This window comes from Larus michahellis, chromosome 12, assembly GCF_964199755.1.
Source record: "Larus michahellis chromosome 12, bLarMic1.1, whole genome shotgun sequence".
In the NCBI taxonomy this organism is placed as follows: domain Eukaryota; kingdom Metazoa; phylum Chordata; class Aves; order Charadriiformes; family Laridae; genus Larus; species Larus michahellis.
The window spans coordinates 15,799,864-15,814,343 of NC_133907.1; the positions used below are offsets into that span (position 1 = coordinate 15,799,864).

Consider the following 14,480-nt stretch of genomic DNA (forward strand, 5'->3'; position numbering starts at 1 on the left):
GGTTGGTGCCAGTGATCCTGCTGTGCTGCGAGTTGGCTGCTTGTTGCCGTGGGCTGGGAAGTGAAGGCGGCTCTGCCCGAGGGCAGGGGGGTCTGCCAGTGCTGCGCTTGAGCTTCAGAGGCACGCGTCTTTGCCGTCGCCCGTAATGCTGGTGCTGATGTCGCTCTGTAGCCAAAAGGACGGTGAGGACAACCTAAGCAAGAACTCCAAGAGCAACCGAGGGTCTGGCAGCTCAGTGGCCCAAGGAACTGTCTCTGAAATGGTGACAGACGCAAACCACCACTGACTTATTTTCCCAGTCTACAGATGCAAGTGGACAATGTCCTTCCAGCTCAGCTGGGATTCACATCCCTTGTTACACCCATCGTGATCCCTGCAGACAGCTGGGGTCAGCCCGTCTCCAAACAGATCCGCTCCTGCCACACCTCGGCAGCGGTGCTGGGAGCAGAGACACCCCAGCAAGCCCTGGCGCCAGATCCACACAGACAGGGCTGAGAAACCACCACGGCACCCAAACCCAGCAGACCCAACGCTGGATGGCAGCGAGGACGCGCGCGCTGTCTCAGCCTCCACAGCCCCGGCATCTTGGAAATGCCAGGCTCCCTTCCCACGTTTCTCTCCCGGCTTCCCACTACCTTGGCTATTTGCAGGCGGAAGGAATCTCACACCAGATACACAAGGTCTTCCAAGCTCACTATTCGATCAATGCCGGATTTTCCAAGTAGCTTTCCAGCGGGTGTTATTTCTACTGCTGCAATAATTAAGGTTGTGCAATTAGCAGAAGGATGGGAGCTGAGCACGACGTGTCACTTGTGGTTGTCAGTGCAGGGCTGGCAGCTGCTGATTAAAAGCGCAGCCGCTCAAATGTACATCTGCTCTTCAGGTATACGCTCAGAAATGCCACCACAAACGTCATGTAAAGGCAGCACGTACAAACAATTGCCCTTCCATTATGAATATTTGGATTTTGAACCTGTGAGTCACTAATAAATGTTATTTAATTTCCAAGGAAAAACAAAGCATCAGGAGGTGGAAGCATCGTGTTACTTGACGCAGCCTTACAGCCCTCTGCTGCCCCTCACTCTGATTCTCCCTGCTGTATTTTTAAAGGGTGCAATGTCGCCAACTGATTGAAAAATGGCAAAAATTATTCCTGTACACAAAGGAAGCCCTACCAGGTCACTGAGAAATGATCCATCAGCCTCAGGAAGGTTTATCCTACGTGCAGTTGAAATTTTCAGGCACACAATGTGCAGATAAATCACCCACGCGCAGGCACCCGCTTTTTACTAGCGTTTTTTTCTGCACGCGTGTTGGAAGACCTGCCTTCTGCTCAACGCCTGACTTCCAAGGATACTGGTAAAAGCATCCAGCCACTGCTTCCCTGGCAGCATCTGTTAAGCCATGACCTGACTGGCATGTTATAGCAGGATCATACAGTCACAGCCTTCCGAAAATTCCTTATTTCGGCCCGCTGCCTTCCTTGAGGGCTGTCTCATGGTTAGCAGGTATTGAAAGCGGTACTGCCAGAGGAGGAGATCAGAGTATTTGCCATCCCGCGCCGCCCTGAGTCTATGGTTGGAGTCATTTCACGTGGGTTCAGCCCTCTGTGCTGTCAGGCTTTTATGTGGTCTGCTTATCTGGATTCCCTTTATGTTTGCTGGATATAAAGCCAGTTCTTCACCTGACAGTATTTTAGATGTCTGCCTTTGGATGTGATGTACCATGACCTGGAACTGCTTCTTTTCCCCCTGGCTTGGATTTATCTCTTTGCATTCGCAGCGTCTGAAGCCAAGTGAAATGAATCCCGCTGTTTTGGGGAAGTCAGGACCATCTCCCCAGGATAATTATGCCGCTAATTCCTTTTGAAATTAGTGGAAGTGTCTCCAATCGCCTGAGGCAGGAGCACCCCTCCACCCCCTTGCTTCTCACCCACAAATATTCGAAGGCTCTTTTGGACCCGCTGCCCTGCAGATCAGGCCAGTAGTGATTTCCACCTGAAAGAGGTGAGGTTGTTCAGCTTCGCCCACACCTTCCCTGCAAAAATAGTGTAATAACATTATAAAAGTGTCTGTTAGAGACTTCATATACCAAACCTCTGTTTTGACTAGACTTGAAAAAGACTTAGGACTTCGCCTGAGGTTTTAGGCTTCTCCAGTCCGCACCCGGTTGGATCTACAGGTACTCGAGGCTGGGCTTTGTCCTGTTGCTGCTGGAGTCGAGCCCAGGAGTGAGGGGGAGGTGCCCAAACGCTGCAGGGCAGGGTCAGTGATGGAGATGGGGGGTGCCCACCCCCTTCGGGGCTTCATTCCTTGTTCCTAGATGTACGGCTTTGCCCGGGCCAGCGCTGACAGCAGCAGGGCAATGCCCGTGCGATGGCCTTGGAGCTGCAGTCCCTCTCCATCCCCACCTCTCCAGGGAGCCGGCCGTGCGTGGAGCCCATGGTGTCCACTGCTCTACCAGGGAGCGAAGCCTTGGAAGAAAAGCCAGCTCAGAGCAGGAGTGTGAACAGAGCGCGAAGAAAGGAGCGCGGGCGGTTCAAAATCCTGCCAAATGCCCCCAGGCTTTGTGTTGTTTATGAGCAAATGGTCTAAAGCTGCCTTGGGGTCACCAAGCCACAGCGAGCTTCCCAGCAAGAGCAGCAGCCCATGGAGGGAGTTTTTGCCATGAATAGACACTGCTTCATCCCACTTGGGGTCCTGGAGCCGCAGGGAGGGGCAGGGAGATGCCACCGTCTTCTCTGGGACTCTGTGACTAGAAGACTCTTGTCTTCTAGGCCTGTGACTAGAGAGAACACTGGCTCCAGGGCATGGCTGGAGCTCGCCAGAACAGTTCACCACAGCCTGTCAGGATTGACAAATATTACAAAACGGCAGCAATTTCATTTAAGTTGCATCTAAGGGGCGAAAAAAAAAAACAACAAACAAACCAAAAATAATAAATGAAGAGGGGGAGTCTGACAGCGTAGAAGCATCCTAGTTCAATTTTCCTTTCAAATAACTTCCTGTTTTGATTGTATTCTGTGCTTATTGGATTCAAGCAGAACTGGAGTCAAACATCTTTGGTGATAAAAATAGATTGGTGGGCCAAGGGGAGCTATTTTCTTGGAGATTTTCTGGTTTTCTAGGTTTCGTCACAGGTCAGAATGAAAATCAAGTTAGGAGTCATGAAAATCTCCGTGAAAATACATTTCCTCGTTCCATACTGCCCATCTCAGCCGTAGGAACAGGCCGGTTGTACTCCAGCAAGAGCTGAGGTGGTAGGATTTACCTTTCCCTTGCAATTCATAAAAGCACCCAAGGGAATAAACACAGCTCATGCAGTGGTTGGGACAGAGCGCTGATGGGACCTTCATTTCTCCTCTGTGAGCCCAGCAGAAACGTTGTCTACGAGTCAGGTCAGAGGGGGAGGACGCCAAGGCTGCAAAGATGTTGAAATTCATCTGTGCTGAGACTGTCAGCAAAATGGCTGCTTTTCATCATGCAATTGAATTCGGAAGGCTTATGGTGCCAATACCTCCATGGTCACATCTCCCCCCACACCCCTCTCACCAGCCCAGCAGCAAGCCCCGCGCTCAGCATCCTGCCCAGCCGTGGATGCCGTGGTCAGCGGCTGCTCAGAGATAAGCTCCGGCTTTATAAAATACCTCCTCATTTGAAGTCACCCTGGCAGCGCGTGATGGTGGCAGCAAACCCCGAAGGAGGCAGTAGGTGTCAACGCTCTTGTTGTCCTTAACCCCTTGCGCCAACTGTCTTTGGCCCCAGAGGAGCCTGGGTGTCTCCAACCATCCAAAGTGTGCTTCGGGTCGCCCCGAGGCATAGCCTGAGTCTCCGCGTGTTGCCACAGGCTTCTGGGAAACCCAAGGAGCAACAAAGGAGCATGGAAAAAAAAAACATTTAAGAAACCAGCGGGTTACTGAGGCTAAACATTGTGTGGGGAGCCCGGTGCCTGCATAGGGCAGGACAGGCGTTCTGGGTGCAGCCTGGAATTTCTGGTCGAAACCATCAGCCATCCTGGCCAGCCACATGTTCGCATTGTCACTTATTGCCTAAGATGCCGGACACCAAATTTTCTCTCGGCTACATACTTGGGCACTCATCCTTCCCTCTCCCCACTCCCCGGTTTCTCCTGGCTCAGGCTCCTTCCCCTTCCCCATCACTCTCTCTTTCTTCCTATTGGATTTTCTCTTTTTTTATAAGCCACTTTTTAGACGGTTTCACGATGCAGGACAGACTCTTCACTTTCGAGGGCTGCAATAACCATTCTCTTTGTTCAGAGCAGAGAGGAAGGAACGTCAGAGTAACTTCTTATTTGACCAGCATCAGTTCAGCCCGCGGCACACGAGGGGCCTGCGGGCTGCGTTTGGCTGGGGAAGGCTGGTACGTTCTGGGGTGGCTGGGGCATGAGGCAGCACCAGAGCGGGTCTTGTCTCTGAAGAGCTGCGATTGCCTGCTGTAACCACCTGGTTTGTGTTGCCTTGTGAAAAACCGGTTGCAGCAAGAGAGGAAGCATTTTACCGGGTCTCCAGGGAGTGAGAAATGCATCACTCCGACGTTGGGTTAAAATGCAGTTCAAGCTTAAGAAAACAGGACATGGGCAATGTCTCGCTGGGAGGACAGAGGTTTAAGCATCTTCGATAGCAAAGATATTAAATTAATAAATATAACCTTTTTCCTGACTTCTCGCCAGTAATTATATACGCTATAAAAAAATAATCGTACGGGGGTGGTGGCAGAGTAACGCCCTCCTGACACGGTCCTGCTGCACAGGAGGCAGGAGGGAGGGATGTCAGCAATGCTGTGAGAACAGTTCAACTGACGCTTTACAGACACAACCCATTAGCTGTCCTTTTAATTACCCGTTAGCTAGGGTGGAGGGCTGCTCCCGGCTCCCCAGCCTCAGCCGTCGCTTCGGCAGGCGTCCTCACAGCGTGCTTGCAGACGTTTGTAGGTTTTAATCGACCCACACATCTTCTTTCTCCACCTTGAGATAACCAGGTTAACGATTTGCTGCCAACATCGCCCTGACCTGTGCGTTCAGCACCCCCAGATCTTTCTCCCGGGCTCAGCCCGCCTCCCCGCGGACCCTCGCAGCAGGAGGACGAGTGTGCACGTCCTGCAGGTGGAAACTCAGGGGCTCCCCAGTGGAGGGGGAATAAATAAAGGACCTGGGAGGGTCAGCAGGTGGTGAGGAAGTAATAATAATAAATTGCCAGCACTCATTAACCTGTGCCATCCTGACTCTGTCTCTGCAGTGGCTACGACTTCGACTATGACTATTACAGAGATGACTTCTACGACAGGTGAGCAGGGGGGGCATCAGCCAAAGGGCTTCTCTATGGGGCAGGACCTTCCCTGCAGCGCGGCTGCTGCCATGGGCAGCAACGTGGGGCGTAGGGTGATCCAGCCCGGCACAGTGCGGTGGGATGGCCCCGGCTCACCCACAGCCCTGCTTGGGTTGTGGCACCCCGTCACCAGCAGGGCAGGGCTGGGGGTGCTGCAGGGCTGCTTCAGCCCCCCCCATTCTTTCCCCCAACTCCAGGCTCTTCGAGTACCGGGGCCGGGTCTCCCCGGTGCCCAGGGTGGTTCCCGTGAAGCGGCCGCGGGTCACCATCCCCCTCGTCCGGCGGGTGAAGGCGACGCTCCCTGTCAAGCTCTTCGCCAGATCGGCTGCCATCGCCAACAGCTCGGCCAAGTTGAAGCGTGAGTATGTGCTGGGGGTGGGGGTGCAGCGGGATGGCGCGGAGACTGGCGTGCTCATGGACCTCCTGTCCCCAGGCATTCACCCACGGGGCCAGGTGCTCCCAGGGCAAACCTTAAATAACCCAAAACATCTGTAAACAACAGCCCATGCCTTCCAGAAGCCAGGAGGCTGCGAATGCAGCAGGGGAAGACGCAAGTACGACCTGAGCGTGCCAAAGCCTGGCGTCAGTCTCCACAACGTGCCTGGACGACGGACACGTGGGCTTTTTTGGGTGCATATGAACACCCACACCACGCTGCCACTGCCGTAACAGGCAGCAGGGCAGCGAGGGCCGGTGGTGGAGGAGAGCGCGTTGGTGCTCCGTGCAAAGCCATCCTCTCCTCGCCTGCCCACCGAGCCCCCATTGCTGTGCAGGATGCCCTCACACCACTCACCGCGGCTCCTGCCAGCGTAGACAAGCCCAAATACAGCATGCAGTGAGGTGTGAGCATCACCGCATGTTGACCCCGGGATGTGAGGAGTATGTTCCTAGCGTGGGGTTTCCAGTTGATTTTTTAACCTGCTGGGCGAGGTGGCTTGGGCCAGGCAGAGGGGTGAAGCAGGTGCCACGGGTGCTCCATGGGGCACTAAATGCCTTTTTTTTTCCTTCCTTCCTTCCTTCCTTCCTTCCTTCCTTCCTTCCTCCAAGTGAAGTGCAGCGAGCTGCAAACAATCAAAACTGAGCTGACGCAGATCAAATCCAACATTGATGCCCTCCTGGGCCGGCTGGAGCAGATCACTGAGGAGCAGAAGGTGTCCACAGGTCAGTTGGGTGTCCCGGTCCCAGAACCGGCAAAGAATGCAGGGAAGGCCCTGCAGAGCTGGCCCTGAAACCGTCATGGCTTGGAGCATCCTCCGGGCTCTGACGGTGAAGTGTCGACTCCCAGGTTCCAGGGTGGAATCACAGGCCAAAATTACACGCCAAAATGCCCCAAATTATGGAACTGGGTTTTAAAATGATGAGATTTTTTTTTTCTTTTGTCATATAGTTTGTATTTTTTCAGTGTGCTTTTTGTTCTATTATTCTGTCCTTTCCTATTCCCTTTCCTATTCCCTTCCCTTCCCTTCCCTTTCCCTATTCCATTCTATTTCTTTTCTGTTCTGTTCTATTCTGTTGGGTTTGATTCTATTCTATTCCATTCCTATTCCATTCCTATTCCATTCTAATTCTATTCCTATTCCTATCCTATCCTATCCTGTCCTACTCTGTTCTATTCCATTCCATTCCATTCCATTCCATTCCATTCCATTCCATTCCATTCCATTCCATTCCTATTCTATTCTATTCTATTCTATTTCTATTCTATTTCTATTCTATTCTATTCTACTCCTATTCCATTCTAATTCTATTCTGTTCTGTTCCGTTCCATTCCATTCCGTTCTTATTCCTATTCCTATTCTATTCTATTCTATTCTATTCTATTCTATTCTATTCTATTCTATTCTATTCTATTCTATTCTATTCTATTCTAATTCTGTTCTATTCGATTCTGTTCTCTGCCTCCCACACCCATTCCGGGGGGACACAGAATGATGACCTGCTGTGCCCTCTCCAGGGTTGCTTTCAGGCAGCTTCCTCCAAATCAGCAAAACTTCCCATTGCAGAAAAAAAGAAAACAAAAACAAACCCAACCTAGATCCATTCTTTACCTCCCAACTGAATTCGGGGCCCCACTGGATTAGTGTCATCAGGTTCCGGCCATCTCCTCCCCCAGCCCCTGATGCCGGTGGCTTGGCTCTTGCCCTCACAGAGGTACGGAAGAAGGCGGATGGCAGCAAAAGCGAAATCTCGCAGGAAGACACGGCGTCAGAGGCAGAGGTCAACACGGAGGAGCCGCTGAACGGGGATGAGGGTGAGGAAGAGGGTCTCGCACGGGACGAGTGTGAAGATGAACTGGTAAGAGAGTTTGGGCAATGCAGTCCCTCCTGCCAAGGAGTTCAGTAATGGACCATGGTTTTACTGGAACATAGTAAATCCCCAGAAAAATGGGTTTTGCTTCCTCAAAAGAAACTGTTGTATTTAAATCCCGTGATTGTTCCCAGCTTGTTCTTTCAAACTGTTCTGCTGCTTGCAAAAGCATTGACCCAGCAAATGCATGCGTAGACACTGAAGAAACATGGTCGGCTCTTGAAATTTGGACCAGATTTATCCTTGGTTTCACAACTAATTATTAATGGTTAAAACAAGTTGCTCTGCTCCCAAGTGATTCTCAGATGGATTGAAACATATGGCAAAGACAGGCCATGTTATATTAACTACACTTTACTAACGATGTGCGTTTGCGGTGCCCTTTCGTCTAGACGGACACCAAATGGCATAAACCTAGTTACAAGGTGGGAGCGAGCCAGGGCCGCTGTGCATGGAGCTGTACACGTGGGCGAGGGCAGGTGGGCCTGAGGTCAGGCATACGTCAGCCCCGTCGGTGTTAGTCCTGCCCCGAATAAGGACACTCCCGGTGAACCCAGTGAGCAAATCACGTGCCCAAAAAGCATCTGGATGGGAGCTCTGTTCTCGGGTACTCTGAGGGTAAGGGTAATGCTGCATTACCGCTGGCAGCACTGTCGTTTATCTCAAATTAAGACTCCTCTGAGAACAAGATCAGCTCCCGACCCAGGTAAAGGGCAACCAGGTGCTGGGGTGGAAGGACATCCCTGCTTGCTGCCTTTCCTGGGAAGCTGGGCTGGCCGGCAAGGCTCTCCTGCGGAGGCTTAGGGCACATCGGGGCAGCCTCTGAGCATGTGGAATCATAGAACCGTAGAATGTCGTTGTGACCTTTAAAGGTCATCTAGTCCAGCCCCCCTGCAGTAAGAAGGGACATCTTTGTAGCACGTGTCCCCTGCAGCAGCTCTGCTCCTTCCTCACCCCGGCACTGGCAGCAGCAGAAGTGAGGATGAAGCGCAGCATCCCTTTCTTCTTCCTCACCCCCTCATCGCTGGGGTGACCCCACCACATTGCACGTGCGCAGCACTCTGCCTACGGCCAAAAACCTCCTCTAACTCAAAACACTTCCCAGCTTGTTTGTAGTCTTCTGGTCTGCCCCACCTTAGCCGTGATGGATGAGGGATCTGACCAGGGTCTTCCAGCTGTCTGGGGCCTCATAGCCGAAGTCCATGACTGCTGGTAAAGCTAAGAAGAGATGATTAAGGGGGGAGGAGACATCACAACAGATGCTGTAAAGAAGAAAGGCAAAAGCTGACCTCTGTATGTCAATTAGGATAAGGAAGGCCAGGTTTTAATTTCATCAAGGGAAACAGATGGTAGAAATTAGGGGGAAACTTGCTGATGCTAATGATGATAAAACAGCACGCAGCCTGTCAACAAAAAAATGTGGACTTTTGTGCCATTCGTGGGATAAGAAAACAGAGTGGGCAGACATCTGCTGTCAATGATTTAAGAAGAGCTGGTCTTCATTAAGAGCGGATGAACAAGCTGACTATTTCAGCTCCCTTACATCTCTGTATTCTGTAACTCTCTGGTCCTAAAGTGGCCTTGAGATCAGAAATATTTTACTGCCAACGTCAGACGGGCTCACATGTGCTCAGCATGGGGCAGGTCAATGTGTGCAGTTCATATGCAGGGATGTTCTCTTAAATGCTGCAAGGTGATTCATGAAAGCCATCCTTTATATTTTGCTCCTGAGCTTACAACACCGAAGAGTTTTGAAGTCTTTCCATTTCCTGGGGAGTGACTCCTTTATCCCACGTGTCTTTGGCTTACACACATCAGTGTGGGCTTCACCTCCTGCTGTCCATGGACCACATGGTCCCACCCCGGTCCCTAAAAGCATTATCTACCCTTGGCACTGAGGGGCAGTGGTGGGGCAGGAGAAGGGTCAGGGGTCACTCAGATAGATCTAATTTAGTAATTTATTGAGTTGCAATCAGTAAGTTTTGGTATGTAAAACATTTAGTGAGTACAGTTGGATTGGTGGTCAGTCCTCTACTATGGGATGCGCAGATTGTCATGTAAGCTCGTTATACTTACCTTAAATATTACATGCATGCAAAAAATGTCACTTACCGACCCACCGATGTCTGGTGTCAGGTAAGGGCTCTCCCAGCCTCGAGGAGTGACCTTGAGAGGCCTCCCTGCTCAAGGGGAGGTCACCGCCGTGCAGCCAGCTGCTGTGCAGGGAGAGCTCGATGGGCCCCGATGGCTGCAGATATTTATAGCGCAAAGTGGTTGATTCGTAGTCAGATTTGCTGCTGTGTTCGTGCCGTTTCAGCCGCTTACCAGCCCAGTCTCCAGCCAGACTGGTTTTTTGGTGTGCATGCTGGGTTCTCACTGATAGCCTCACACCGTTGTTTAGGCTGGCTGAGCGTCTGCCTGGACCAAAGTCCAGTTAGTTCAAACCGGAGGCAGGAATCCATCACAAGTGGGAAAGACACAGTTTATGCAAGGCAGGAACCAGACCTGCCAACGCTTGGGCAGTACCCAGCACAGCGGCTTCCCTGCCACGAGCCTCTTCCCCTTACTGACAAGTGGGGAAAATCCAATTGGATTTGGGTCTAGGTCCCACCTATACCCTGTAGACAAATGTCGGATGTCTCCTGGGGACCAGCAGCCCTGGGCATCCCTGTTCGTAGGGGAGGTCACTGAACCAGAGCTCGTACTACGGCGAAGCAGAGTGGTGCTTCACAGTGGCGTTAGCCCCAGCTGGGTGAGGGGCAGCATTTTAGACCCCGAGGGAGTCAGACGCACAATTTCCTTTGGAAGTCAAGGGGAGCTGGGAAGATACTTCCTTTCAGCAAAGTTGGCTGCCCTGGTTTTGTGCACAAATCTCTGCTTGACACCCTCCAGAGATCTCCTGCATTCCTTGCTCCCAGGCCTGCTGCTCTCCCACCAGATGCCAGGGCGGCTGAAGTCCCCCAGGAGTACGAGGGCCTTCGATCGGGAGGCTTCCTCCAGCCACACAGAGGAGCCTTTCTATCAGGCGGTCTGTAGCAGATGCCTGACATGATGGCACCCATGTTGGTCTGTCCCCTGATCCTCACCCACAAGCTCTCAGCTGACTCGTCGCCTGTTCCAAGGCAAATCCCTGTGCATCTGGGCTATTCCTTTGCCCGGAGCACACGCCACCTCACCTGGCGTTCCGGAAGAGCCTGTTCCCAGGGCACTACCTGTTCTGTGACTGCAGAGAAGGAGCCTTTGTTCTGTTGCCAGAAGTCACGAGCCTCCAGACTTCCCTCTCTTGGGAGTCTCCATCGCTCTCCTCTGAGTGTAGACTCCATCTTGTCCCTTCTTCATGCGTTGCAGTCCTCAGGCTTTTCCCCTGTAGGGTCTCTGCAAAGACCCCGTTGGTCTCCCTAATTATAAAAATCTATTTATCATCTCTCCTGGTGCCCTGTAAACCAGCTGCTGCCAACAGGGTTGGGACTGGGCTCCCTGGCCTTTCTTTTCAGGTGACCTAGCATCCCCCGCAGACATCTCCTGGAGCCATTTCCATCTCCAAAAATATTCACCACAAAATTTAGCCTATGCAGGAAATAAAACACTACTGCTGAGCATCTAATTCTTTTAATGATACTGCACTGCAGAACGGCTCCAGGAGGGGGACTTTCACATACTGGCCTTTCCAAACCGCTGTTGCGTGGGGAGTGGTTCAGCGCTATTATTGTGGCCTCTGGAGTGATGAATATTATGAGTGTTACCATTCTGGATGATGAGTTCTGCTGCAAATGGGGACCAGTTTCTGTGTCCAACAGCAGGGTCGTTACATCGTGCATGATTTGCCATAGCGGACTGACTGCACCTTAACATCGTCGGGCTGTTCCAGTGACGCGGGAATGCCCGTTCCCTGGTGCAGGCCATTCCTAGGTCCCAAATTGACTTCTCAAAGTGCTACAACAAAGCACGAGCTGCGCAAGCACAAGCAGTAAACTTCATGAAAGTGCTGAGCGTGGACTTAACCTGGCCATGCAGAACTTACGCATCCAGTCTAAGCACGGCAACTCGTGCCACAGGCTCAAGACCTTCCCTGGGACGTGCCCACTGCAGGTGCTGGCTCTGGGGTAGCCCAGATCCGACACCTGACTTTACACAAGGCAAGGTGGGCTTCATTTCATCCCAGTCCCTTTGAGGTTCAGCAGGACCCAGACTTCAAAATCCAAGAGGGAATCACACGTCCCAGGTCTGTTTGGCAGAGCCCTTCCAGAATAAGGAGACAGAGGAAGTTACTGGTTTTGCCTGGCAGAAACTGCAGCCGCGGTGCCCGGTGTCCACACCAGGTGTGTTTTGTAGCTCCTCCACCACGCTGAGCAACCTGATGCTCTCCCACACCATGGTGCCAGCTGGTCACCACCTGTGAGGTGTCACGGTGTCCCAGGCAGGGCAGGAGGGACACGTGCTGATTTACTGTTTCTGGTTCCCTTTTCCCTCCAGGAGAACAGCCATTACACAGATGTGGAGGATGCCAGACTACAGTAACCAGGTACAGCTCACACACTGCTTTTTAGCGGCTGAGGCTGAGCAATGGCTTTCATTCCATGCATGCTGGGGTTGGAAGCTGCCGCTTCTGAAGATGCTCTTTTCCTCTGTGTTTTCCTAGCACTGAGCCTGGCTGCTCAGCTGGGTCGCTGATCAGCCCCTCGCTCCCTTTCCTAAGTCACAAACCTTTGAGGTTCAAGGAAAATGATGTACTTTTTTTTTCCCGCCCCCCCTTGTCTCCGTGCAGCCCCTTCAGAACAGCAGTGAGCAAGAGTGTGAGGAAAGCACGAGGCTAAACCCTGGCACGTTGAGCAAGACAAGCTGAATCGAAGTGCTGCTGTCATCTCTACCTGGCATTCAAAAGGAGAAACACGGCCCGACATCTTCCATCCATCTGTAAAGCAAAGACAAAGACAAACTCATCATCCCAGTGAATCCCCACTACCCCGTGCAATGGATCCGGAGCTCTGCAGCCAGCAGAGGCAGGAACCGACCCCTGCACGGTCCGTACCCATCACTGACTGGAGAACGGGAGAGCAGTTGTGTCACCCAAAAAGTCAGAGATGTTATAGAACTTTCTGTAGGAGAGGAGGGAGAATTAAGCCTAACCCAATAAAGACATTTTTTCCCGTGCTGGGTGAGAGCCAGAGCATTTGCTGACTGGGGGAAAAGTACTGTCTCAGTTTGGACAATTTGTGTTCTCACGCTAAAGGTCACGTTGAGGAAGCGGGTGTGGGGTGACCTGTCCTCCCAGAGTGGTCACCTCCTGTCGTGTCTCTTTTGCCCCATGAGCTGCCGTGGGTACACAGTCTCGTCCCGTTGGAGAGGAGTCGGTGTTGGAGCATTGCTGTGCTCTTTGCAGCTGCTTGAGGAGAGGGGAAGGGGAAAGGAGCTGCCTGCAGGAAAGAAGTGATCCCAAGCAGGAGAAACAAAGCATCCGTCATCTTCAATGGTTCGGTCTCCTCGTTCTCCACTGGGAAACCACGACGTAAAGGCTGAGCACATCTCTGCCGAGTGAGGGGGTGCGAGCATGTGTGGATGAGACCCTTTTCTTGGACCAGCTGCTCCCTAGAAGGGATGTCATCCAGCCGCTTCTCCAGCCCAGCGCCAGAGACATCAGCCCCTTCCCCAGGGTGCTCGCATCTCCTCTTTGCCCCAGCCTTGCTGGGTCTTCCCACCAACCTGGCACACCAGGAGAGCGGAGCGGCAGCTCCTGCTCCTGACTGCGAAGGCTGCGCTCTGTCACCAGCCTGACGACAGTTTGCTTGAGCGTAATGAGACTGGTTAACGGTGAATCCCCCCAAGCACGATGCATGTGGGCGTGCAAGCACCTCCCCTGCCTACCCAAATTCGAGCTGCTTTTGACCCACACCGCGTCCTGCCAGCGGAGGCTGCAGCAGGCAGCTTGTCGTGGGAACCCCCTTACACCGCAGCACCCGAGAGGTCTCTCAGCCTTTCTCTTCTTGTTCGTTCCTCCTTCCTGGGCTTCTCCTGTTTTTCTGAGTTCAGAAGGGACAGAATCTCATGCAGCACTTTATTCAGAGCAGATGTGTCCTGCCCGTCTCCACCGTTCCCCTCCAAAACACACAAACACATATCAGCGCTTTGAACACAGACCGGTGTCTACAGCTTCTCCTTGGTCAAAACCTCCCAGAAAATGCGTGGCACCCCCCACCCAGGTCGTACGGAGTGCTCTGAAAGGGGACTCCTGCTCTCTGCTTCAGCGCTCAGAGCCAGACCTCATCCACAGCATCTCTCTTTGAAGGGCGAAGGGGAAAACAGGTCCCAGGGGGCCACACTTCCCTCCCCCGAGGGCCAGCCCGGAGCAAGCATGGCTCTTGAAGCACAACGTTTTATTTGCATTTCTTAGTTTCAAATATTCGTGAGGGATTAAAGGGACAACTGTGCTTTCCCCTACCTTTTTCCGGTTCCTGTACAATTTATCCATTGCGTTGTACTGAGCCGTTGTAGAGCTGTTTTCTAGGCTTTGAGAGACGAGCTGCAGTTTTTGCTATGAACTGACTGTGATGCTGATGTTTGGGAGAAAGGTGACCTTGTACATACAATCCTGTATAATAAAATAAAGAAATCTAATTTGCTTTTTCTCTCTCTGTCATACACACATACACACACACACACACACACGCGCCTTTTTCCTCTATTTCAGACAAGTAAGTCTTCTTTCCCTTTCTAAGCTTCAGCCCTGCCGGCAGGATTTGCTTTCCCTTACACAAAGGGTGTCCCACTGGGCTGAGCGAGAACATCTGGGTTGACTCTGGGACTGGTCTCTGGCTCTGGGACTTTTCCTCTG

At 52.2% G+C, this 14,480-nt stretch overlaps 1 protein-coding gene across 2 annotated transcripts in view; it reads left to right on the forward strand.

The window, feature by feature from the left end:
- The window catches only part of RALY (RALY heterogeneous nuclear ribonucleoprotein), a 142,051-nt gene extending 127,783 nt beyond the window's left edge, over nucleotides 1-14,268 (forward strand). For both annotated transcript variants that reach the window (XM_074605309.1, XM_074605310.1), the window contains 6 exons: nucleotides 5,255-5,302; nucleotides 5,542-5,702; nucleotides 6,392-6,505; nucleotides 7,494-7,639; nucleotides 12,125-12,173; nucleotides 12,417-14,268. In XM_074605309.1, coding sequence (XP_074461410.1) covers nucleotides 5,255-5,302; nucleotides 5,542-5,702; nucleotides 6,392-6,505; nucleotides 7,494-7,639; nucleotides 12,125-12,169 — 514 coding nt within the window. In that variant the 3' untranslated portion in view covers nucleotides 12,170-12,173; nucleotides 12,417-14,268. The remainder of the gene's footprint in view (nucleotides 1-5,254; nucleotides 5,303-5,541; nucleotides 5,703-6,391; nucleotides 6,506-7,493; nucleotides 7,640-12,124; nucleotides 12,174-12,416) is intronic.
- The last annotated feature ends 212 nt before the right edge of the window (nucleotides 14,269-14,480 follow it).